Genomic DNA, 26,086 nt, shown 5'->3' with positions numbered 1-26,086 from the left:
TTTACAGAAATAAATCATGGCAGGACAGCTCCAAGGCGTGGTCTGCTCCTCTTGCTCAATGTGGTAGGCTGGGGACAGTTCTAGTCCCCAGAGTCAGCATGTGTGCAGGAAGTGACTCCAGTTGCAGCTCCTGGGAGCCGGTGTTTCAGAGCTGGAGCGGCAGCTGGAGACACTGGTGGAGCATCCGCGAGTCGGAGAGCATCATGGATAGCACGTATACAGAGGTGGTCACACCGCAGGCTCAGACTCCGCAGGCAGGAAGGGAATGGGTGACCACCAGATAGAGCAAGAGAGCGAGGCAGGTAGTGCAAGAGTCTCCTGTGGCCATTCCCCTGCAGAACAGATATACCGCTTTGGATACTGTTGAGGGGAATGGCCTCTCAGGGGAAAACAGCAACAGCCAAACTTGTGGCACCATGGTTGGTTCTGCTGCAGAGGGGAGGGGTGATAAGTGTGACAGTGCAATAGTTATAGGGGATTCAATTGTAAGGGAAATAGACAGGCGTTTCTGTGGCCACAAACGAGCCTCCAGGATGATATGTTGCCTCCCTGGTGCTAGGGTCAAGGATGTCTCGGAGCGGATACAGGACATTCTGGAGGGGGAGGGTGAACAGCCAGTGGTCGTGGTATATATCGGGACAAACGACATTGGTTTAAAAAAAAAGGGATGAGGTCCTAAAAGCAGAATACAGGGAGCTAGGAAGGAAGTTAAGAAATCGGACCTCGAAGGTAGTGATCTCAGGATTACTACCGGTGCCATGTGCTAGACAGAGTAGAAATGAAAGGATATACAGGATGAATATGTGGCTGAAGGGATGGTATCGGGGTACGGTTTCAGATTCCTGGGGCATTGAGACCGGTTCTGGGGAGGTGGGACCTATACAAACTGGACTGGTTACACCTGCGCAGGACTGGAACTGATGTCGTAGGGTGGCTATTTGCTAGAGCGGTTGGAGAGTGTTTAAACTAATGTGGCAGGGGGATGGGAAACGATGCAGGAAGTCAGAAGGTAGTAAAACAAGGGCAGAAACAAAAGGCAGTAAGGGGGAAAGTATAAGGCAGAGAAGCCAGAGTCAAAAATCAAAAAGGGCGACAGTACAAGGTACAGTGACCGAGGGGAGCTCAGTGAATAGGGCCAGGAATACTAAATGGACTAAAACGGGATGTAAAAACATAAATGGAAAGCGACGCGGCAGGTTGTTACATGAAGATATGGGTTCAATGACAAGGAAAATTAGGAGAAACGTTAAGATGAAAAATAACTTAGGAGAGGTTACTGATCAAGGTGTTAAGATTCAAAACAGAGGTATAAAAGCTAACATAAGTGTACTTTACCTGAATGCTCGTAGTATTCGGAATAAGGTAAATGAGTTGATGGTGCAAATCATGGTGAATGACTATGATTTAGTGGCCATTACTGAAACATGGTTAAAGGATGGTCACAACTGGGAGTTAAATATCCACGGGTATCAAACTATTCGGAAGGACAGAGTGGATGGTAATGGAGGTAGTGTAGCTCTGTTATTTAAGGATGACATCCGGGCAATACTAAGGGATGACATCGGTGCTATGGAGGATAAGAATCCATTTGGGTGGAAATCAGGAATAGTAAGGTGAAAAAGTCACCGATAGGAGTAGTCCATAGGCCACCAAATAGTAAAATTATGGTGGGGCAGGCAATAAACAAAGAAATAACTGATGAATGTAAAAATGGTACCGCAGTTATCATGGGGGATTTTAATCTACATGTCGATTGGTTTAACCAGGTCGATCAAGGCAGCCTTGAGGAGGAGTTTATAGAATGCATCCACGATAGTTTCCTAGAACAGTATGTAATGGAATTTACGAGGGAACAAGCGGTCCTCGATCTGGTCCTATGTAATGAGACAGGATTAATTAACAATCTCATAGTTAGGGATCCTCTCGGAAGGAGCGATCATAATATGGTGGAATTTAAAGTACATATGGAGGGTGAGAAGGTAAAATCAAACACTAGTGTTTTGTGCTTAAACAAAGGAGATTACAATGGGATGAGAGAAGAACTAGCTAAGGTAGACTGGGAGCAAAGACTTTATGGTGAAACAGTTGAGGAACCGTGGAGAACCTTCCAAGCGATTTTTCACAGTGCTCAACAAAGGTTTATACTAACAAAAAGGAAGGACGGTAGAAAGAGGGAAAAGCGATCGTGGATATCTAACGAAATAAGGGAGAGTATCAAATTGAAGGGAAAAGCATACAAAATGGCAAAGATTAGGTGGAGACTAGAGGACTGGGAAATCTTTAGGGGGCAACGGAAAGCTACTAAAATAGCGATAAAGAGTAAGATAGATTATGAGAGTAAACTTGCTCAGAATATAAAAACAGATAGTAAAAGTTTCTATAAATATATAAAACAAAAAAGAGTGGCTACGGTAAATATCGGTCCTTTGGAGGATGAGAAGGGAGATTTAATAAAGGGAGATGAGGAAATGGCTGAGGAACTGAACAGGTTTTTTGGGTCGGTCTTCACAGTGGAAGAGACAAATAACATGACAGTGGCTGATGGAAATGAGGCTATGACAGGTGAGGACCTTGAGATGATTGTTATCATTAAGGAAGTAGTGATAGGCAAGCTAATGGGGCTAAAGGTAGACATGTCTCCTGGCCCTGATGGAATGCATCCCAGAGTGCTAAAAGAGATGGCTAGGGAAATTGCAAATGCACTAGTGATAATTTACCAAAATTCACTAGACTCTGGGATGGTCCCGGTGGATTGGAAATTAGCAAACGTGACATCACTGTTTAAAGAAGGAGGTAGGCAGAGAGCGGGTAATTATAGGCCAGTTAGCTTAACTTCGATAGTAGGGAAGATGCTGGAATCTATCATCAAGGAAGAAATAGCGAGGCATCTGGATGGAAATTGTCCCATTGGGCAGACGCAGCATGGGTTCATAAAGGGCAGGTCGTGCCTAACTAATTTTGTGGAATTCTTTGAGGACATTACCAGTGCGGTAGATAACGGGGAGCCAATGGATATGGTATATCTGGATTTCCAGAAAGTTTTTGACAAAGTGCCACACAGAAGTTTGCTGCATAAGATAAAGATGCATGGCATTAAGGGTAAAGTAGTAGCATGGATAGAAGTTTGGTTAATTAATAGAAAGCAAAGAGTGGGGATTGATGTGTGTTTCTCTGGTTGGCAATCAGTAGCTAGTGGTGTCCCTCAGGGATCAGTGTTGGGCCCACAATTGTTCACAATTTACATAGATGATTTGGAGTTGGGGAGCAAGTGCAATGTGTCCAAGTTTGCAGACGACATTAAGATAAGTGGTAAAACAAAAAGTGCAGAGGCTACCAGAAGTCTGCAGAGGGATTTGGATAGGTTAAGTGAATGGGCTAGGGTCTGGCAGATGGAATACAATGTTGACAAATGTGAGGTTATCCATTTTGGTAGGAATAATAGCAAAGGATTACTGAAATGATAAAATATTAAAACATACCGCTGTGCAGAGAGACCTGGGTGTGCTAGTGCATGAGTCGCAAAATGTTGGTTTACAGGTGCAGCAGGTGATTTAAGAAGGCAAATGGAGTTTTGTCTTTCATTGCTAGAGGGATGGAGTTTAAGATTAGGGAGGTTATGCTGCAATTGTATAAGGTGTTAGTGAGGCCACACCTGGAGTATTGTGTTCAGTATTGGTCTCCTGACATGAGAAAGCACGTACTGGCGCTGGAGGGTGTGCAGAGGAGATTCACTAGGTTAATCCCAGAGCTGAAGGGGTTGGATTACAAGGAGAGGTTGAGTAGACTGGGACTATACTCGTTGGAATTTCGAAGGATGCGGGGGGATCTTATAGAAACATATAAAATTATGAAGGGAATAGATAGAATAGAGGTGGGCAGGTTGTTTCCACTGGCGGGTGAAAGCAGAACTAGGGGGTATAGCCTCAAAATAAGGGGAAGCAGATTTAGGATTGAGCTTAGGAGGAACTTCTTCACCCAAAGGGTTGTGAATCTATGGAATTCCTTGCCCAGTGAAGCAGTTGAGGCTCCTTTATTAAATGTTTTTAAGATAAAGATAGATAGTTTCTTGAAGAATAAAGGGATTAAGGGTTATGGTGTTCAGGCCGGAAAGTGGAGCTGAGTCCAAAAAAGATCAGCCATGATCTCATTGAATGGTGGAGCAGGCTCGAGGGGCCAGATGGCCTACTCCTGCTCCTAGTTCTTATGTTCTTATAAGACACACCCCTCATCTCTGGAATCAACCTAGTGAACCTCCTCTGAACTACCTCCAATGCCACATCTTTCCTCAAATCAGGGGGCCAAAATTGTGCATAATATTGTTTGGGGATCTACAGCATATTTTCAGGTTTCAGGTAAGAGCACCTCAAGTGCTGTAACCTGCAAGACTATGGGCCAAATGCTGGAAAGTGCGATTGGGCTGTGTGGCTCATTTTTCAGCTAGCACAGACACGATGGGCCAAGGGGTCTCTTTCTATGACATAAACCTTTTATAATTCAAAGAGCAGTTGAAGTACAAATCAGTCAAGATTCTCATTCAATGGTAGGACGGGTTTAAGGGATTCAGTGGTCTGCTCCTGTTCCTATGTATTCAAGCCAAGTGGATCAAACCTCTGAGATATTAGGGCTCCCATTGACATTGTACACTTCCATTTGTGCATCAATCCTACAAAAATAAACTTTTAGCAGCTACTAGTTATAGAGCAACAGATAATCTTAACAAACTTGGCTATTCTTTTATACAGTTTCTAAATCCTCAACATAGCAGGTAGCTCATTTTAAAATGGGATGCGAGGCATTCACATTGTATTTCATCCCCCCCGCCCCCCCCCCCCCCACCCCCGAGTCATTCAATATATATTCTACAATAAGCATTTTCCTTAAATGTGTCTCTATTTTCCTCCCAGCGTGAATATAGATCAGTTAATTTTCTGTTTCTCAACGGAATTCACGAGTCATAGGTCTTCGTCATTGTGTTAATGATGGCACCTGAGGCATCAATTTTGCAATATATTCACTCAGTTTCACAACAAAATATCTACTTCTGTCGAACAACCTCTACAGTTTTATTTGTAGCAGTCTAAGTCTTCTGAAAACTGCACTTGGGTAATGGACTCTGGGAAAAAAAAGATTCAGCTCAAAATGTACAGATGTTGAAATCTTCTACAGACACGGAGTATGTAGAAAATGAAGTGACCAGACATGCAACTGATAAAACAGATTGACAAATAGAGTGACACATATTGGATTGAAAACAATATGCTTCCTAAGCATAAACGTAGCATAAATGGAGATGTGGAAAGAAAAATGGGAATTCTAAATTGCTACATGGGTTTGCAAAGTATAAGACTGTTTTAACACAAATTCATGTGTGGAGGCACCTATTTTAGTGACAGGAATGCATTTCCCTAATGTCATGACAAGAATAATTGCCAAAAATGAGAAAGTACAGAGAAGGTTCCATTTACAATGAAAGTGGAAAAGACTCTTATAAAAGACAAGTGTCTCAGGGAGTTCTATCTTCTCCCCTTTGAATAAGCTATTCTTCAGTATATGGTGTCTAAATGATGCTGCATATAGAAGGAACAATTAATTGACATGGAAAAGACAACAGAAAATTCAGAATTAGATGCAAATAATTTAGCTGAAAATTATTTCCAACGGTTACTAAGAAACTACATGCCAAATCAGAAAAGGCCTTACAAATATCGTGGATCAAGTAGAATCTATAAGCTTAGAATATGAATTGAATATGAACACCAAAAACAATGGTAGTTAGAAGAGATACATTAGAAGAAACCAGAGCGAATATCAAAGTGGATGGTGTCACTCTGGAACAAGTACGTAAATTAGAGCAAATGATACCAGAAGAGTGCAGATGTGATGCCGAAGGAGGCGGAAGACAGTCAGAAGTCATTTCATGAAGCAAAGGGTGCGTCAATAACAAGAAAGCTCAAGCTTGAAACAAGGAAAAAACTTGTATGGTTCCACATTGTATCCACTTTCCTGTATGTCATGGAAAGCTTGACAATAAATAAAGGTCTGTGGAAGAAAACAGAGGCCTTTAAAATGTGGCTACTGAGACATTTTTAAAATCCCAAATACTGTCCATAAGACATACAAAGAGGTATTTGAAATTGGAAAAACAAAAATAAAATGTTAATATTTCAGCCATTTGATCAGTCTTAAAGTGATGGAGATCTCTTAAATAAGGCAAAGTTGAGGGCAGCAGAAAGAGTGATTGACCTAAACATAGTCGGATGACAGACACTGAAGGAAGAGACAAATTCAGGTCTGATATTAGGAAATTCTTCTTCACAATGAGTGATCAGCACTCTCAGAGTAGAGGGGGGATATAACCAACGATGCTGCAGTATGGGACTTTGGGTTACTGCTTGATGAGTAAATTGAGATGAACTAAATGGTTTCTCTCATTCATAATTATTGTGCGATAGAAATGAAAAGAAATAGCTTTAACTCTAAGGCTATGGCACTGTGGAGGGAAAGGGGCATCTCTGATACCTTAATTATGAAAGCTCTGGAATTTCATATTCTTTGGGTATTGAAGACCTTTGTTTATATCCAAGCTATTGCATGTTTAAAAAATTAGTGAAGGCCGGTGAATCTGTTTCAAGTGTTTGATGGCCAGTAGATTTGTTCCCATCTTCAATGACATCCCACGTCATTTATAATATTTAATTTGTGCTGATGATCAGGGATGTAGTATTTTCTGTACATTATACTGATCACCACAAGCACAGAAAAATCTATAAGTTAGTAAAAACATTTTCTCAATAGGCCAATCTCTAGGGATCAGTTATATTTGTTGATCTATTGATACACTTCGTAATTGCCACATTGAAATAAATCTTTCCAATCTTATTCATATTTGGATTTTAGGCACTCATATATACTAAATCTAGTCACCAATCATCATCTATTTGAATTCCAGGGCGGCACAGTGGTTAGCACTGCTGCCTCACGGCACCGAGAACCATGGTCATTGTCCATGTGGAGTTTGCACATTCTTCACGTGCCTGCATGGGTTTCACCCCCACAACCCAAAGATGTGCAGGGTAGGTGGATTGGCCATGCTAAATTGCCCCTTAATTGGAAAAAACGGAATTGGTTACTCTAAAAAAAAATTTAAATCATCTATTTCCATTCCAAACTCAAACTTCCCATTTTGCAAAACTTGCAAATAAGTTACATGTTGTTTTTAACAAAGTTTAAAATAAGTCCCAGTCTTCAGAAAGATGTCGCAAAACAATTACCTTATTCGCAATAAATTAGAGCACTTTTGGTTAACAAGATTGAAACATTTCCTATATCTGACAATATTTTAACTTTCAAAGCAAACTCCACTGTGGTTTAACTAAACCTGCTTTAGATGACGTTGCTTGGCTAGAAATCCAAGTTTTAGCAACAATTGCAGATTATGCTGTAAGGGTCCTTCCTGTTTATTCCCTGTCTGTTCCCTTGTTTTCCCTTTCTTTTATTTTTGTCGTTACATTTTTGATCCAGGGACGATTTATGAACATGTGACTTTAAGGCAGACAGCATGCTATTTTAATTCAAGCATATGGAAGCTGTGGCCTGTGCATTTAACTCAAACAGAAGAATCCAGAAAGAGCTGTACCGGTTCACCCTGGTGATTGCAGATTGGCTAACAACATTGATGACTCTGTTTGACTGATTTGGCTGGTGGCCAATTAATTGGCCAAAAAAGGCTGTGCTCTGTCCCATAACAGGTGGTGATTGGATCTGATCCCAATTAAATGGTTTGGAGACCGAAGGAGCTTTCAGTTTCGGTTCTGGCAGTTGAGAGAGAGGACTCACTCTTTTTCCACGCTGTTTTTCTCCAGAAATACTGTGTTTCTGATCTGGTAGAAAGCCTGAATGAATTTGTGTACAAAAGAACCATTGCAGGAGGTAGAGGAAAGATTCAGAATCTGACAACTCAATGCAGAAAAGGCTGATATGAACCGACCAATTATTTCTCCAGAAAAGGCAGAGGCTTGGAAACAAAGTTTGATTCGAAGCAAGGGGTCTCTCCAGGAGAAGCTGTGAGTAATACTGTGAGCTAAACTGCAAGGGAGATCATTGCAGACTGTAGACCAGAGACTTTAATCTACAAGCATACTGTGAATAAAGCATGCTGTGAACCACCATTTGAAACAAAGACTCTTAACTTTTGACCTTCACCCTTATTATTTCCAACCCTTTCTCCCTCCATCTGTGTTTGTCTGCCTTGTGTGTGGGGGTAGAGGGTGGGACAGTTAAAGGGGCTAGCAGAGGGCAGCATGGTGGCGCAGTGGCTAGAACTGCTGCCTCACGGCACTGAGGTCCCAGGTTCGATCCCAACTCTGGGTCACTGTCCGTGTGGAGTTTGCACATTCTCTCCGTGTTTGTGTGGGTTTCGCCCCCACAACCCAAAGATGTGCAGGCAAGGTGGATTGCCTACGCTAAATTGCCCCTTAATTGAAACAAATTAATTATGTACTCTTTTAAAAAAAAATTTTAAGGGGTTAGTAGGTTAGCTTGTTGTTATTCAGTTGCATTTACTGCATATTTCATCATTATCCTGATTATAAATAAACAGTAATTGTGTTTCAATTTACAAACCTGGTGACTGTAATTATTGGGCGGCCAAGGGCCATAGATTTTGTGAATGTTTCTAAGAATTATTGGTTAATTCACTTGTGTTCTGACTCTGGGGCATGTGGGGCTGGAATGTAGGGCTCAGGGTGGCATAACAATACTTCAAAGTTCAATGTCCCAAGAAAATTATTTTCGAATTCAGTAGTTCACTGTGGCTTTCATCACATTCTCCCAATGGCATTTCTGTAAATATCTTCCTACATTTTGTTGGTTGCTTCTACTCCACTCCCTGTTAATATGGTGTTAATTGACCTCTATATTATAACACTCATGGTCATTAATTGCACCAACAGATCCTTCATTGTCTGTAATTATTCTGCACTGCATATGTCCAATACCCTCAAATCCTATTTCATAGAATTTATAGAATTTACAGTGTAGAAGGAGGCCATTTGGCCCATCGAGTCTGCACCGGTCCTTGCAAAGAGCACCCTATCTAAGCCCACATATCCACCCTATCCCCGTAACCCAGTAACGCCACCTAGCCTTTTTTGGACACAAAGGGCAATTTAGCACATCCAATCCACCTAACCTGCACATCTTTGGACTGTGGGAGGAAACCGGACCACCCAGAGGAAACCCACGCAGGTACGGGGAGAACGTGCAGACTCTGCATAGACAGTGATCCAAGCCGGGAATTGAACCTGGGACCCTGGAGCTGTGATGCAACTGTGTTAACCACTGTGCTACCGTGCTGCCCACTATTTGTTCACTCACCTTCATTGTGCTTATATGTAACAAAACACTAGGGTAGTTTCTGATTCTCTCATCGCCATACAATCCAATACATAGGGTGGACAGTTTACACTGCATACATTCAGTTTAAAATCTTTAGTTGTCCTTGTGACAAAGTTATAAATACAATAATTACTATAAGTGATGCAAGTTTAAATTTCTCTCAAATGTTGCTCGCAAAAAACATGATTTCAAAACAGATTCAGAAGTAATTCATCACATTTTGCCTAAAAGCATCCTTTAATGCATCTGAAAACCTTGCAAAAATACAATTTAAAGAGTACCTAATGCAGTATTTTGTCCCTCATTATATTCGGATAAAAACTGAGTTAATGCCTTTTATCTTTGAAGATGTCGGTTTTAAGCCTTGAGAGGGTATATCTAAAGGCAGCCTTGGTTTCACAGTTCATTTGAAAATAACTCAAAACTGCAACTCATTGAAAATTTTCAATTTCAATCTTAATTTTTAAACAAAATATAAATCTTCCAAGTTTGAATTCAAGACTTACCTTTGCATCCTGATAAAATATTGCAAATAAAGTACTGACTTTTTAAATGTTGTGCCTTTCAGAAAAAGATCCACATATGTTTATACATCAGCACAATAAACGCCACCACCTGGAAGTTCCCCTCCAAGCCACTCACTAATGTGTGGAAGGAGAGAGATTGCCACGAAGTAGCCATCGGTTTTCTCAGTGTGAGTTGAAACACTGAGATATACAGTGAGGCAGAAAAACACACAAAGGTGGCTGACGGAAATGTTATTTAAAATTTAGAGTACCCAATTATTTTTTTCCAATTAAGGGGCAATTTAGTGTGGCCAATCCACTTACCCTGCACATCTTTGGGTTGTCGGGGCGAAACCCATGCAGGCACGTGGCACAGACAGCGACCCAGGGCTGGGATTGAACCCGGGACCTCAGCGCTGCAGGCAGAAGTGCTAACCACTGCGCCACCGTGCCGCCTGTGGCTGAAAGAAATTAAATGCCACCCAGTTGCAAAAGAGTTCATGCATATTCTGGACTTCTTGATCCAATACCAAAATGCTAAGGATGCTGGAAACAGAATCAGCAAATGCTGAAATCCTCAGCAGGTCTGGCAGCATCGGTGGAGAAACAGGATTAACATTTCAGGTCACGACCCATCATCTGATGAAAGGTCACAGGCGTGGGACATTAACTTTGTTTCTCTCTCCACAGATGCTGTCTGACCGGAGTATTTCCTGGATTTCCTGATGTCATTTTCAGATATTCATTTCACTGGTGGAATTGCTTTTAAGGCTTAACTAACACATATCGATAAGATCGTAGTTTCAGATTCGACTGAAACTTACTGTGACTATTTGAAGATCTAATTTTCTTTTTGCTCTGGGCAGCTGCGAAGCAACACTTACCGACTTGTACCATAACAGGGAGTCAAGAATCTGGGGGCAGTGGAGATAGCACTCTGGGGTCAGTGGAGACAGCACAGGGGGGAGGTGGGGGCCTCAGTTTGGTCCCCGATACGGAACAACCATAGGTTTGCAGCAGGCAGGATAGATGGCGGATTCCCAAGTTGACATCGGGCGGGAATTAAAAGGATGGGGGACCTATTCATTGACGGGACCTTTGCCAGTCTGAGGGCGCTGGAGGAGAAATTTGGGTTACCCCCGGGAAATGCCTTCAGGTATATGCAGGTTAGGGCGTTTGTGAGGAGGCAGGTAGGGGAATTTCCGCTGCTGCCTGCCCGGAGGATACAGGACATTGTGATTTCGGGTGTGCGGGTCGGAGAGGGTAAGGTCTCAGCGATTTACCAGGAGCTGCAGGAGGCGGGGGAAGCCTCGGTGGAGGAGCTGAAGGCAAGTGGAAGGAGGAGCTGGGTGAGGAGCTGGATGAGGGCCTGTGAGCGGATGCCCTGGGCAAGGTTAACTCATCTTGCTCCAGACTCAACCTGATCCAGTTTAAAGTGGTACAGAGGGCGCATATGACAGGGGTGAGGATATGTAAGTTCTTTGGGGTAGAGGACAGGTGTGTGAGGTGTTCGGGGAGCCCAGCAAATCACGCCCATATGTTCTGGGTGTGTCCAGCACTTGAGGGGTTTTGGAGGGGCTTTGCAAGGGCTATGTCCAGAGTCTTGGATACTCGGGTAAAACCGAGCTGGGGGATAGCAATATCTGGGGAATCAGACGAGCCGCGAGTGCAGGAGCCAAAAGTGGCCGGAGTTCTGGCCTTTGCCTCTTTGGTAGCCCGCAGAAGGATCTTACTAATGTGGAGGGACGCGAAGCCCCCAAGTGTGGAGGTTTGGATCAATTACATGGCAGGGTTTCTCAGGTTGGAGAAGGTAAAGTTTGCCTTGCGAGGGTCTGTGCAGGGGTTCTCCAGGCGGTGGCAACCGTTCCTAGACTTTCTCGCAGAACGTTAGATGGAGGTTAATAGCAGCAGCAGCAACCCCGGGGGGGGGGGGGGGTCTTGATTTGGTTTATGTAAGGGGCATTTGTCCCATTTTTGTTCTTACGTTTGTTAGATAATTTAATGGTTAGAGGATTAAGTTGCTTTGTGTGTTGGCATAATGCCCTTTTTATTTCTCTTTTGTATATTTTCTTTCCTTTCTGGAGTGTTTTGTAAACATTTATTGAAAAATTTTGAATAAACATATTTTATTGAAAAAAACAGGGAGTCAAGAAGAAATGTTAACTCCAATCTTTTGACACAACAGGAAATTAATCCAAGGAAAATATACACAAAATTCTGAAGTTGTAGCGTTTTCTAAATAAGCTTAACATTGTAACCCTTACACTAAAGCTGCAAATGTTCATCGTCATTCATAGCCGTCATTCTTTGACCTTTCATCTGCTCAGAGATGATAAAAACAATCCTCACCCCGTCTTTACAGACTATATAAAGCGCTAGACAGGGATCCAGAGTGGAGATTGGCGTGGGAGGAAAGAGAAAAATCTATCACAAGGTGGGGAGAGGAAGGACAACAAAGAGAGCGGAATGCGGGAGTGGGAGAGGCAACACAGAGCATTGACCGAGACCTCACAGATCTCTGGTAGATTGCACTGTGGAGAACAGCATAGTCAGCTTTGCATATGAAAATAAGGAGCTGTAAGGACTTAAAAGTGAGTTAAAAATATGGATTTCCAGACATGCTAGATAGATGTGGCAGGACTAGTGCAACAAGTATTGTGAAAATTGCTGCATTTAGGTAAAGTGAAAATTATACTTAAGACCATTAATATATATATTCAATTCATCAGGAAACCTTACAAGCTGAAATGAAATGAAATGAAAATCGCTTATTATCACAAGTAGGCTTCAAATGAAGTTACTGTGAAAAGCCCCTAGTCGCCACATTCCGGCGCCTGTTCGGGGAGGCTGGTACGGGAAGTTACTTCTCAACCTTCTTGAGAGGTGATATAAAGTCCAGCTCTCTCCACTATCCATGCTACCTTCAACACAAAATAAATCTTGAAAGCTGTTCTTTTTTCAATGAACAATTTTAAATATTTCCACTTGGGTTCTATTCTTCAAATTACAGGATGACACTTACCCTATGTTTTTCTTTTATCTTTTTTCTATAAGCTTCCTTGTCATGTTTGTCCTCTTCACGTAGCCTCTCTTTTGCTTTTTCCATATCTATTCCTCCTGTATCATCATCCGGGTCATTGTTCAGTTTGCTTTTTTGCACTGGTGGCCATTGCTGAACCATCTTCAAGATATAAATAATAGTTAATGGTAGAAACAGCAGATTGGTATTGGCTATTACTTGTCAATTGCTCCAACTGTACTGAGGAACAATGTCTAAAAACAATTTGTTGGCAGCCGATATTGTTATTAAAAATAACATGTACATATTGACTTGCCAACATCTTAAATTCAGCTTTTAAACCAGGTTAAGAGGTCAAAATTCAAATCCAAACTTTAAATCAGATTTTGCCCACAATTAGATCAATAGAATGAGCTGAAATTAAAAGATTTTTTTTTAATTGGAAGGATGGTGGGAGAGAAATTTGACTTAACTAGATTCCTATGAAATATAAACAAAAAGCAATGTTGTAAATTTTAAGGAATTCACATCAAAAGCAGGTACAGGATTGTTTATTTATCATTTAACATTAATGTCAGGAAGCAGGTTACAGTTCAAATCTCTGAACCCACTATAGCTCTCCAAAACAATTCAAATAAAATGACAATTAAAAAAAATAAAATGATACTACCAAGTAATTGATTCCTGCAAAACAGCCACAGGTGTAAAATGGGGTGCAGTGTGTAAAGTAATTAGGAAGGGAATTATTCTTTCATTTGAAGAATCCTTCTGTTTTTTAGCCTCAGGTGAAAAGTTACACAACGTGAACCTGATATTTTGAAACATCCAGAACTCAATGTCTGCGTATAAATTCTTTAGATTCACTAGAAGGCTGCTAAATAGAACCAAAATGAAAAATACTGGCCAGTATTCTCGGCCGTTCGCTGGCGGCGGGATTCTCTGGTCCCGCCGGCAGTGCACCCTTGTCCACGGGTTTCCTGGTGGCATGGGATGGCTTCAATAGGAATTCCCATCGACAGCGGTGGGAGCAGAGAATGCCACCGTCAGCGAATGGTGCGACTCCTCCCGTCACTGAGAAACACACGGATGGGAACCCGGAGAATCCCACCCAGTAACTCTGCTTTCCCCTTTCAAGCTGCCCTTCTAATCGTCTAATCCCTTTCAAATATAGTATTTCACAAACTGTTTAAATTCTCCATTCTAATTTCTATCGCTCCTGATCCTTCTGGCTCTCCTAAAGAGCAAGGTAATGTTTTGGATAATTTCTCTGCTCTAACTCTTCTGCCCAAGCTGTTGCATCCACTACTACCTGATGTCCAATAAAAACTCCGGCTCTTGATTTCTCAATCTTTAAAGTATATTCCTCTCAAAGTTCCAAGTGTTGTTTGAAGCCTCTTCACATTTATTTTTTATTTTTTTTTTTACTTGCAGTCCATCCAGCTTCATTTTTCCATGAAAATTTACCTATTCTCTAACTACATATCTATTTAATCATCCACTAGTATTTTCTCAAGTTATAAATGTTGCCCCGAACTATCAAATTTCCATCACTTTCAAAGTTTTGATGCAACCGATGATCTTTGACATAGGCATTCTACTGATGATACCTTTGTTGTGCATCCTGGAACTCTGCTTTTTAATACCCCAGTGAATGACCTTTCATTGCCTCAGACATCTCCAAAACCTTTGTCAGGGTTTGGCATCAAGCAGCTCTAAACAACTTCACCCCATAGTCTTCTTGAAAGTTACAGGATACTGCAAGGCCTGGATAGAGGAGTGTGGAGATGTGGAGAGGAAGTTTCTACTTGTAGGAAAAACTAGAACCCGAGGGCACAATCTCAGACTAAAGGGACGATCCTTCAAAACAGAGATGAGGAGGAATTTCTTCAGCCAGAGGCTGGTGAATCTGTGGAACTCTTTGCCGCAGAAGGCTGTGGAGGCCAAATCACTGAGTGTCTTTAAAATAGAGATAGATAGGTTTTTGATTAATAAGGGGATCAGGGGTTATGGGGAGAAGGCAGGAGAATGGGGATGAGAAAAATATCAGCCATGATTGAATGGTGGAGCAGACTCGATGGGCCGATTGGCCTAATTCTGCTTCTGTCTTCTGGTGTTATAGTCTGCCACCAAAGTTACACTGATAGCTATCAAGTTTTCTCTCATCTTTGTTTTACTCAATGGCTCACCCTCTTGACTCCTTTTCCATTCATAGAGGGCTTCCCAGGAGTTTGTCCTCTCTCCTTTTGCCTCTTAGGACTTCAATTTGCTTTTGTAATTAAGTCAGAGCAGGGGTAGGTGTGCTTGTTTAGGACAGCCACATTAATTTGCCAGTCCATGCTACATAATTGGATTGGGAACATGATTGGAAAAAGAAAATGAAGTACATCACTCTGCAGAAAAAACACACCTTATTTATCAAAACAGAGCAGCATTTACTGCATTAATGGAAAGCTGGTCAGTTTAGACCTAGAAATGATATTGCGGAATCTGAATGACAGCAATGAAATAAAATGGGAGGAAAAGTGCCATTTCTGAATTCACATTTTATGTAACAGCAGTTCAATCATAGTATGAATAAATTAACAGATCTACAATCTAACCATACTTCAAATAATTATTACTTTTATGTGCCTGTTTCACTAAACATATTCAAATATTTATTCATTCAATTCATCTGATTCATTGCAACATTACAGTGCATTTAATTAAAGTTAATTATTCAAACAATTTGGAACAACTAGTTTCATTTCAGTGACAGAAATTTAAATTTGGCACAAATACCCCATAAAGCAAATGCTCTAAATACAGATTTAATGAGCAAGCTTTCCAAAAAACTGTTTTTACACTTCAGCTTTGACATTATTTTCTTGATTTCTAGATAAATTTATGAAAATGAATATTACAAACATACAAATGAACAAACGAATTAAGAGCAGAAATCGACCACTCAGCCCCTCGAGCCTGTTCAACCTATGTTTGTGACGTCTCGTTCTAGATTGCCCTGCAAGGGGGAACATTTGGTCTAAGTTTACTTCGTCAATCCCCTTTAGTATCTTATATACCTCGATCAGATCCCCTCTCATCCTTCTAAACTCCAGCGAGTATAAGCCCAAACTATTTAATCTCTCCTCATATGTCTTAAAAGAGAAACCTTTATTTTTAAACATTGACACCTAGTTCTAAATTCTCCCACAAGAGGAAACATCCTTTCCACATCCACCCTGTCAAGACTGCGATCTTATGTGTTGCAATCAAGTTGTCTCTTACTCTAGAAATGTAATACGTTGTTCTGCAAAGGGTGTAGCCTGAGCCCATGGCAATTGCTGGGAGGGTGAAGGGAAGAATAATGATAGAATATTCCACAGCTTCTGTGAAATGACTGATACCTTATTAGAATTTAAAATAAACTTTCTTACAAGATTCACACTGGCAAATGTTCTAAGTGTATAACGGGATGCAAATCAAAGATCAGTGAATGCTTCATGTCTCATATCTCATTAATCAAGCACTTCATGTTTTTAACTTATTTCTTAAGGCCTGAAAATATATACACTACATAAAATGTCAGACTACTGAAGTTCAATTAATGAAATGAATCATGAAAATAATCCACTTATTTGTGTATCAACCTGAAACTCACCTCTCCTTCTTCATTGAAAGTAACTTTTGTATTCACTTTAAAATTTTTCTTCAAGACTTTCTTTGCTTCTTTGACTTTTGTTTTTTTTGTCGCTGTTTTTTTAATTATTTCTTTTTCTTCTTTGTCAGGTTTCTACGAAATAAAAATGGAGACATAAATGTCTTGACTTTTACTACTGGAACTCAATGCAACCAAATTATATGTACACATTTATCTTAAATAACAAGATTAACAAGATTAATATTTACTTACAAATCAACAATATTCAAAAGGAATGTTGCATTAGTATTGTTCAGGTACATTTGTAAATGCTTCTGTAAAACTCATCACAACTTGTCAATTTGCCTACAGAAAAACCTCACTAAACTTACTGTGAAGGAAATATTACAAGAGGATAGAAAAAATTCACTAATCCCTAAATATTTATCAGGGTGTAAGACCCATCATAAAATAACAGACTTCTATTCCCTGCTATTTTTCACATTTGTAATTTCCAGAAAAGCCAGAGGGCAGGATTCTTCATCCCGCCGCACCCGTTTCCTGGTGTGGCACGCCCCCGCCGGCAGCGGGATCCTCCGTCCCCACCAGCCGGCCAATGGGGTTTTCCATCATGGGCATCCCCACGCCGTCGAGAAATCCGCGCGCACGAGTGCGCTGCAGGCGAAGTGGAGGATCATGCCGATGGAGAATCCAGTCCAGAAGAGATCAAAGTTGTAGAATTACAGTAACTTTTTTGCTGTTTTCAAATTAATCATATATATATATATATATATATATATAAATAACATACGATTTAAAAAGCACCTCATTGTGGGTATCAAGTTAAGCAGTCCAGAAAGTTCAACCTTGATTTGTGGGGAAAATAGCTATTTTTAGCAAAAATGCCAATAAAGGTCAGCATGGGGCCTCCCCTGTGCAAAGGGAGCACTATGGAGTTCCCATTCTGATTCTAATCCAGTTATCTGAATTGCAAAGTGCAAAGCTGGACTACATTATGAAGCCCTTTAAAGAATCAGGCTTATCTATAAACGTCTATTTTGATGAAATTCTATTTAGCTCCTAGTGGCCATGAGTTTGAAGCTTTAGCAGGAAAGATAGAAAAAGAAAAAGCATTTATGATTGCAACCATAAATAATCCACTGATCGATGAATTTGACCTCATTTGTCAGGCATCGCAAAGTGGTGAAGTGGCACGAACCATGATTTGAAGACAATGGTTATGAATTTCATTGGAGCAAATATTTTATAAAGAAGATAAATCGATTCTAAATATTTTCATGAGATACAGGATACATGGAATCGAGCACAAATTCTCAGGCATACATCATAAAATTATTGTTTGTGCTCTACTGGTTTAAGTCTAATCAAAGTGACTTTTTAAAAGTGAAAGTATTTTCATTTATATGGCATCTTTCACAACCTCAGGACACCCCAAACTATGGCTACTTTTATATTATAGGTAAATGCAGTAGCTGATGTGTGGGTCCCACAAACAACAATGAGACAAGTGGCCAGATAATTGATTTTACTGATATTGGTAGAGGGTTAATATTGGGCTGGACACGGAGAACTGCCCGGCTCAAATTACATCCATTAGAGAGCAAACGAGGCTTCAGTTTAACATATCTTACAAAAGACAGAACCGTTGGCAGTGGGGTACTTCCTCAGTACTACTCTGAAGTATCAGTTTAACTATGGGTTCACGTTTCTGGAGCAGGGTTTGAATGCCCAGATTTCTAACCCAAGAGGCAGGCTTTTAAAAAACCTCAAACACTACTAAACAAACACTGCTTCAGTGAATACTTATACTTCAATAATTGTTTTTATTCTTTCATGGAATGTGAGGTGGTGAACCACATTCTTGAACAGTGCAGTCTATCTGGCATAGGTACACTTGCAATGCTATTAGGAAAGGAGTTCCAGGATTCTGAAGGAATGGCAGTGAAGGAACAGTGATATGGTTCCAGGTCAGCATGGTGTGTGGTTTGGAGGAGAACTTTCAGGTTGTGATGTTCCCATGTGCCTGTTGCCCTTGCCCTAGGTGGTAGCGGTTGCAGGTTTTGAAAATGTTGTCTGATGAGGCTTGGTGAGTTCCTGCAGTGTATCTTGCATCTGGTACACCCTGCTGCCATTGGGCAGCAGTGGTGTAGGAAGTGAATGTTTAAGGTGGTGGTGGATGGGGTGCCAATAAAGCAAACTATTTTGTTCTGGATGGTGTTATTGAAGCTGCACTCATTCAGGCAAGTGCAGGGAATTCCATTACATTCCAGATTTGTGACTTGTCGATAGGCTTTGGAGTTTCAGGTAAGTTACTCGCTGCAGAATTCTCAGCTTCTGATCTGCTCTTGTACACACAATATTCATATGACTGGTTCAGTTAAGTTTCTCGTCAATGATGACCCCCAGGATGTTAGTGGTACGTGATTCAGCATTGGTAATGTCGGCAAATTGGGTGGCACAGTGGTTAGCACTGCTGCATCACAGCGCCAGGGACCCGGGTTCAATTCAAACCCTGGGTGACTGTCTGCGTGGAGCTTCCACGGTCTCCCAGGGTCGGCGTGGGTTTCCTCCAGGTGCTCCGGTTCCCTCGCAAACTTGAATGTTTTCCAGGCTTTGGTCCCAGGCTGTTTTAGTATGTGAGGAATCACAAATACTACGAACACTACAATCAGCAGTGAACATCCCCATTTCTGACCTTCTGATGGAGGATGGGGCATTGATTAAGCAGCAGAAAATGGTTGGGCCTAGGACATTACCCTGAAGGACTCCTGCAGTGATGGGGCTGAGATCACTGGCTTCCAATCACAACCATCTTCCTTTTTGCTAGGTATGACTCCAAACAGAGCAGCGTTTTCGCAATTCTCACTGACTTCAATTTTGCCAGACAGACGCTCCCTGTCAAGGTCAGTCACTCTCACCTCATCCTGGAATTCACCCCTTCTGTCCATTTTTAGATCAAGGCTGTAATGAGGATAGGAGCCAAGAGGCACCTGAATTTGGTCCAAAATATCTTCCCATTTCCTTACAATGCAACATGAAAACTAACTTGCAGAGTAGTGATTATTATTATATCATGAATCACATGGACAACCAGTTCAGCATGCTTAACATTCTATTTTGTATTGTCTTCCTACATTGATACATGTTTAGCTTCTGCAAATGCACCATACAAAGCGTCCTAAATGATTAGCATTCTAAATTTTCAAATCCATGGCTTAAACATTTTTTTTTGGCCAAACAACATTAATGAATTGCTACCACTATATGGGTTTGTGCAGCAAGCAAGAATTTTAATATTTCATTTCAACAACAATGGTGTGGAATGTTATATTTTTGCTCTGCTATTACCAGCGAGCGCCCACAACAAGTTTACTTCCAAGGATGTATCAAACTTTTCAATTATAAAACATTTCTGGTACATGGTGCCCTTGATAATTTGTTTGTTCAGCTAAGCTCTCGTTTGTACCGTAAGTGCCTCCTCGTGTTTAGTCTGGGCTGTCATTACAAGCTTGCCAAGAACAGATGAAAAAGGATGGTTGTATTTGGAAATATTCATGCAAATAGAACACTTCCCTCAAAAGTGGAATGCTTCATAAATTTGCTGTCATGATAAAACTGACCCGTTAAAATGTATGAGTTGCTCAATTCTATTTAATGCAACCAATTATATTTAATAGGGATCCCTTACAGTAAAATGTATTCTACTATAACTAACCCATGGATAAAAATGCTTACAGCTGTGAAAAGAGAAACCACTTTTGAATCATATCTGTCAAGCTGAGGAGTTGCTATATAGTTGAATTTATAACCGCTAAGATCTCGGTTTTCCAGTATGAAATATCTGACCACTTGGACGCAACTCGGGAAGCATTTCAGGTCCCCTTGAATCTTTCTGGTGAATCTGCTTTGTTTCTTGGATTTTATATTTTTATTTTTAAATTGCAAAAATAAAACTAATCTTTGCCATTTTCAAAGTGCCGTTTAGTCAATAATTATTTTCATTGACTCTGCATTTCAACAGGCCTGACTTAAAATAAACACAAATATGTTGAGCATAAAATTTGAGGCTGCTGAGAGATGAGAAAGCAGAGCTTACTTCTTTTGCTTATTTATGTCAGCTAAAATAATCTACTTTACTTGTTGAGGAGCAGTATGCTGGGTTAGTACTCAAAAATACAAAAATAATAGACGTAAACCTTTAAATAATTAATTCTAGATCAAAATGAGCTAGACTTCATTCAAATGTTTTAGGTTTTGTTTATAATAGAAACTAAAGTTAAATCCGGGAAACTGGGAGTAGAATAAAATTATTTGTTCACACCTAATCCATAAATCTAGAGCATACAGAATGAACAAAAAGTAAACGCCTTGGTGTATTTAGTTTTCTGTAAGTGTGCAAACTACATAGTCTTAACAGCTAAGATACTGATTTAGCCCCATATTAAATTACATAGCAGTGAATCAACATAGGATTCAAGAAATCATAGAATAAAAAATCTTGCTGTAAAAAGGAGCCTGCCATACTGTGCAAACCAATAATCCAAAGCTACAGTTCCTGTAAACAATTCTGTGCATTTCTCCTCAAATCCCCAGATGATTATCACACTGTGTGCTAACTGATCTCACTGGGCTCCACCTTCCAATTGAGTGTTTCCAAACTTCACTTTTGAAAAGACACGCCTTAGAATCTTCTTTCAAACAGTGCCTTCCCTCAGCTGTACCCAGCAAGGATCAACTTCCAGGATTTCCAACTCTCCTTTCAGTATTCCCTTGTCTTGAATTGCTTCATTCATTCAAGTTTTCACACAATCTCTCAGGTACCCAACCACTAATAGATCAACTATTATTGCTTCACAGGCTGTCACCAGCTTTATGATTGCTTCAGATAGGTTCTCTCTAGCCAACTTCACCAGATCTACACTTTGCAGCTCTGTCTTCAATTTCAATGATTAGTACCTTGTTAAAGTCCAAAGCTAAAAACAAATAGGTTTGCAATTGAGACTTAAGAAAGAAAGGAATATCTTGGCAAATAAAATAATCTCGCAGTTTGGGCATTCTAAATTTTCCTAATTTCTGTACTAATTTTGTATTTCTGGTGTCACGCATTTCTATAGGGCATTTTATTCACCAGAAAATTCCTCAAGGCAAAATAATGCCAGCCAGTCTTTTAAAACTAAGAAAAATTATGTATGATATACAAAACCATCTATTAGCTGGGCAGAATATGAATTAGCAAAGATAGAATCATAAAGGTCACAAGCCCTTGAGCCTGTTACGCCATTTATCAAGATCATGGCTGATCCTCAACTGCAACCGGCCTTTTAGCCCTAACCCTACGTCCCTTGATTCCCCGATGTTATGATCCCAGTTGATGTTCCGACTGGATGGGAAGGTCCCAGAATGAAACCCTGGCTCAAAAGACCATAACATTTACTTTCTGTTAGAAAACATGGGTGACCATGGTCGCAGAACTCCCAATTAACTTTTAACAACAGAAAAAAACATTTATTAACATGCAAAGTTTTGACTATAATACTCCTTTCACTCCCACTTTTCACAAATGTATGCAGATTTTAAGGATAACACAGGTTACAAAATATATCAAATGCCATAATGTTTTCACTAAATACACAGCTCCTGTAAACCAACAGGCTAACTGTGGTCAAACACACCCCATTCTGAAACAAAGTGACAGATGCCACCCAATCGAACTTCTGTGCATTTCTCCTCAAATCCCCAGATGATTATCACACTGTGCGCTAACTGATCTCACTGGGCTCCACCTTCCAAATGAGTGTTTCCAAACTTCACTTTTGAAAAGACACACCTTAGAATCTTCTTTCAAACAGTGCCTTCCCTCAGCTGTATCCAGGATTTCCAACTCTCCTTTCAGTATTCCCTTGTCTTGAATTGCTTCATTCATTCAAGTTTTCACACAATCTCTCAGGTACCCAACCACTAATAGATCAACTATTATTGCTTCACAGGCTGTCACCAGCCTTATGATTGCTTCAGATAGGTTCTCTCTAGCCAACTTCACCAGATCTGCACTTTGCAGCTCTGTCTTCAATTTCAATGATTAGTACCTTGTTAAAATTCCAGTTTCCTATTGTTCATTTGACCTCAATCTTCCTGGAACTTCTCTTTTCATTCCCTGGTTTCTAGAACTAGTTGTTAATTTCTGGGACTTGTTTTTTTTGCCGATTACTCTATTGTTCTGCTTCTGGCAGAGCTGCGAGAGATGCCTTCTCTCTCACTACCTAGCTCCAACTGCCTAAAGATGGTCCCAGATTGCTAAGCAACAGCAGTCTTTATTTACATGTGTGTTTTTTTCACATCGTAAACTCTCAAACCACAGTACAGACACAGTTTAAAATGAAACCAAAACCCCCATACATGTAAACGCCTTTGTTTCACATGAATCTAATTAGAGTTTAATCCTTCCTTACACAGAAACACCAATATTTACCTTATTTCGAATATCCAACTGTACAAACATTGATTACTGAAAACCATATCTGCTTCTTGACACAGAGTACCCAAAAATCTATCATTCTCAATCTTGAATAGACTCACTCAGAACTCTCTGGAGGAGAGGATTCCGAAGATTCACGTCACTCTGAATGATGAAATTCCAATACATCTCCATGCTAAATGGTTGATCTCTATCCTGAAGTTAGGAACCCTAGTTCTAAACTCTCCCAGTTAAGGGAAACAGCCTCTTAACATCTACCTCGTCAAGCCCTGTAAGATTTTAACACATTTAAGTGAGATCACCTCTCATTCCTCTACACTCCAGAGAACATAGGCATATTCTAAACAATATCTCTTCACGGGGCAGCCTTCTCGTCCCAGAAAAAACATCAGTTGTGAGAAAAATTTGATCGGAGTCTTGCGGTCAGAGCATTTTAAAGTTAATAAATTATAGTAATGCGCATGTAAATCTCAAGAATGATCGCAACACGTTTTGCAAATTTGCACTAGCACCAGCAACTACAGAAATGAAATGCAATTATAAGTTGTAGTCATACAAATCATATTGTTCATCTTCCTAAGTCAGCAAAATAACCAGTTTACCATTAAATGATGTACTCATTTCAAATGTATTAAACTTTTGGTTTTATAGCCTAATGATGCAGCAACTTAATTCTTGGTGTGCTGTGTAACAAGATACTGGAAAATAAATTTCTCTATATACTGAGATTCTAATATCCAATGAGCCTATTGGAAAGGAATACTGAGTAAAGAGAAGTCTCAGAACAGCACACTGCAAAAGGCACAACTCTTGCACATCCCCTAGTGACTGGTTTAGAATGACAGGCGGCTGGACAGAGATCACTTGTTTGCCAGCTTTTTAAGAAATCAAATGGCACATGGGGAGCTCAAGTTGCCATTATTATTGAGAAGGAAATAAACCTTCAACACTTAAACAGAATAAATTCTAAACCACTCCAGAGTTTTGATGCATAAAAATAACACCATGCCTTTGCATGAAAACATTTTGCCTGAGCATAAACAGCTTCACTTTGACATTATGCACATTAAAAAACCTACTTTCATCTGATGTCACTCTCCTTTCGAATTTAAAACTATTTTAATGCTTAATTTTGTTCTATTTTTAACATTTTCAAATATTGGAAATGAACTGCATTAGTAAGTGTATCCAAAACTATCATTTAAAATCCTGAATGCAATTCCCAAGTTTGTGGAGGGGAGGTGGTGGTATTGTCACTGGACTAGTAATCCAGAGACCCAGGGCAATGCTCTGGGGACTGAGTCCAAATCCTACCATGGTGGAATATTAATTCAATAAAAATCTGAAATTAAAAGTCAAAGACCATAGAGGATTGTCCCAAAAACCCATTGAGGGAAGGAAATCTGCCACTTAACCCATTCTGTCCTACATGTAACTCCAGATCCACATGGTCAAATTTCCACTCAGTTCAAGGGACTATTAGGGATGGGCAACAAATCATACACACCCCATGAAAGAATAAAAAGAGAAAGTTATTTTATTCAGCTTCAGACAGTCTTTCATGTATATCACCCTTGTCCTTTAGCAGAAACTGTGTACTCCACCTGTGGATTAATTTATAATCTGAAGTAAAGATCACAAAACTCTAACATCTAAAACTGCTATCCACAGCATTCCTACTTAATTATCAAACCAATATGGTGAGAAAAGATGATTATAGTTTTGCAAATAATGTTGTTTTCATCATCTTAACATGGCGTGAACTTCATATTCTTACACTGAACAACCAATAAATTCAATGTGCATTTTGTGAGTTAGACTTTTACTTCAGATGTGTGTAAATCTAAATAATACGTTTTAAATAGGTTTGTGGTGTATCTATGGTTTGGTCACAGTCAAATAAAATTCAGGTAATCTTTTTTCTTCACCCGCTGGGAACCACTAAAATACACACTATCTGAAATAAATTTTTACATGTAGAAAGCTTGTTTCAAACAGAAAAGGCCTGAATGTTAGATTCTGGCAGTTATTCTGACTGCCTATCAGGACATGGTCATCTGGCCATAGCCATAGCCTTAGAGTATGAATTCATGCCTAACCTCTCGTGTGGTTCACTCACTGGGTACAAACAGTGCAGGTGTAGGAAAGGTCATATTGAATAATTAGCTTATAGGTTAGTTATGTGTAAAAATCAAGTAACTGAAGAATATCGATCAATTAATATATGATATTCTGCTTAATTGTAATCAGAGCAGGACCCTAGTATCAAGTGATCACGTTGCTCCCTTACTTGAAAGTAAGATACTGTAAAGTAAAAGTAAAGTCGCTACACTTTGAAGGTTTAACTACAAAGTAAATGCTATGAAGTACATGACAGCTAGATGAGTGGCACGGTAGCACAGCGATTAGCACCGTTGCTTCACAGCGCCATGAACCGGGGTTTGATTCCTGGCTTGGGTCACTGCATGTTCTCCCAGTGTCTGCGTGGGTTTCCTCTGGGTGCTCTGGTTTCCTCCCACAAGTCCCGAAAGACGTGCTGTTAGGTGAATTGGATATTCTGAATTCGCCCTCAGAGTACCCAAACAGGCGCCGGAGTGTGGCGACTAGGGGATATTTTCTCAGCAGTGTTAATATAAGCCTACTTGTGACAATAAAGATTATTATGAACCAAAGCCTAGAACCATTAACTCCACAGACATTGCCAATTACCAGTTATACTCGAGTTAGAAGGTCATACAGCATGAAGAAAACAGCTGTGAGGTTTCAAATCTTCAGCTCCATGGCCTAAATTTATTTAATCGTCCTTTGGACTTATAGTGCCTTAAAGAGAAACAGTCACTTTCTTTCAAATGTATTGCTTTGATTCTTTAAATTCGATGCAGTTCTTCTGGCTCTTATTATTTATGAACGGGAATCAGTAAAATGCGTCTTGCCGTATTTTAAAAGTATTTTTATATTCTCTAAGTGCCACAAAAGAAATGGTATGGAGGTACCACACACTTGGATTTCTTACAAACACGGTTTCTTAGGAGATGTTGCTCTTTCAATCT

General features: G+C 40.1%; 1 protein-coding gene across 1 annotated transcript in view; it reads right to left on the bottom strand.

Moving 5' to 3' along the window:
- The window catches only part of ddx10 (DEAD (Asp-Glu-Ala-Asp) box polypeptide 10), a 388,230-nt gene that overhangs the window by 191,614 nt on the left and 170,530 nt on the right, over positions 1 to 26,086 (bottom strand). The window contains exons 14-15 of the mRNA XM_072476795.1: positions 16,562 to 16,693; positions 12,925 to 13,083 (exon numbers count right to left, since the gene is read on the bottom strand). Coding sequence (XP_072332896.1) covers positions 12,925 to 13,083; positions 16,562 to 16,693 — 291 coding nt within the window. The remainder of the gene's footprint in view (positions 1 to 12,924; positions 13,084 to 16,561; positions 16,694 to 26,086) is intronic.

This window comes from Scyliorhinus torazame, chromosome 15 (assembly GCF_047496885.1).
Source record: "Scyliorhinus torazame isolate Kashiwa2021f chromosome 15, sScyTor2.1, whole genome shotgun sequence".
Classification (NCBI taxonomy): Eukaryota; Metazoa; Chordata; class Chondrichthyes; order Carcharhiniformes; family Scyliorhinidae; genus Scyliorhinus; species Scyliorhinus torazame.
Note: the sequence above shows the minus strand (reverse complement) of the source record. Positions and strands in the feature narration are given on the sequence as shown.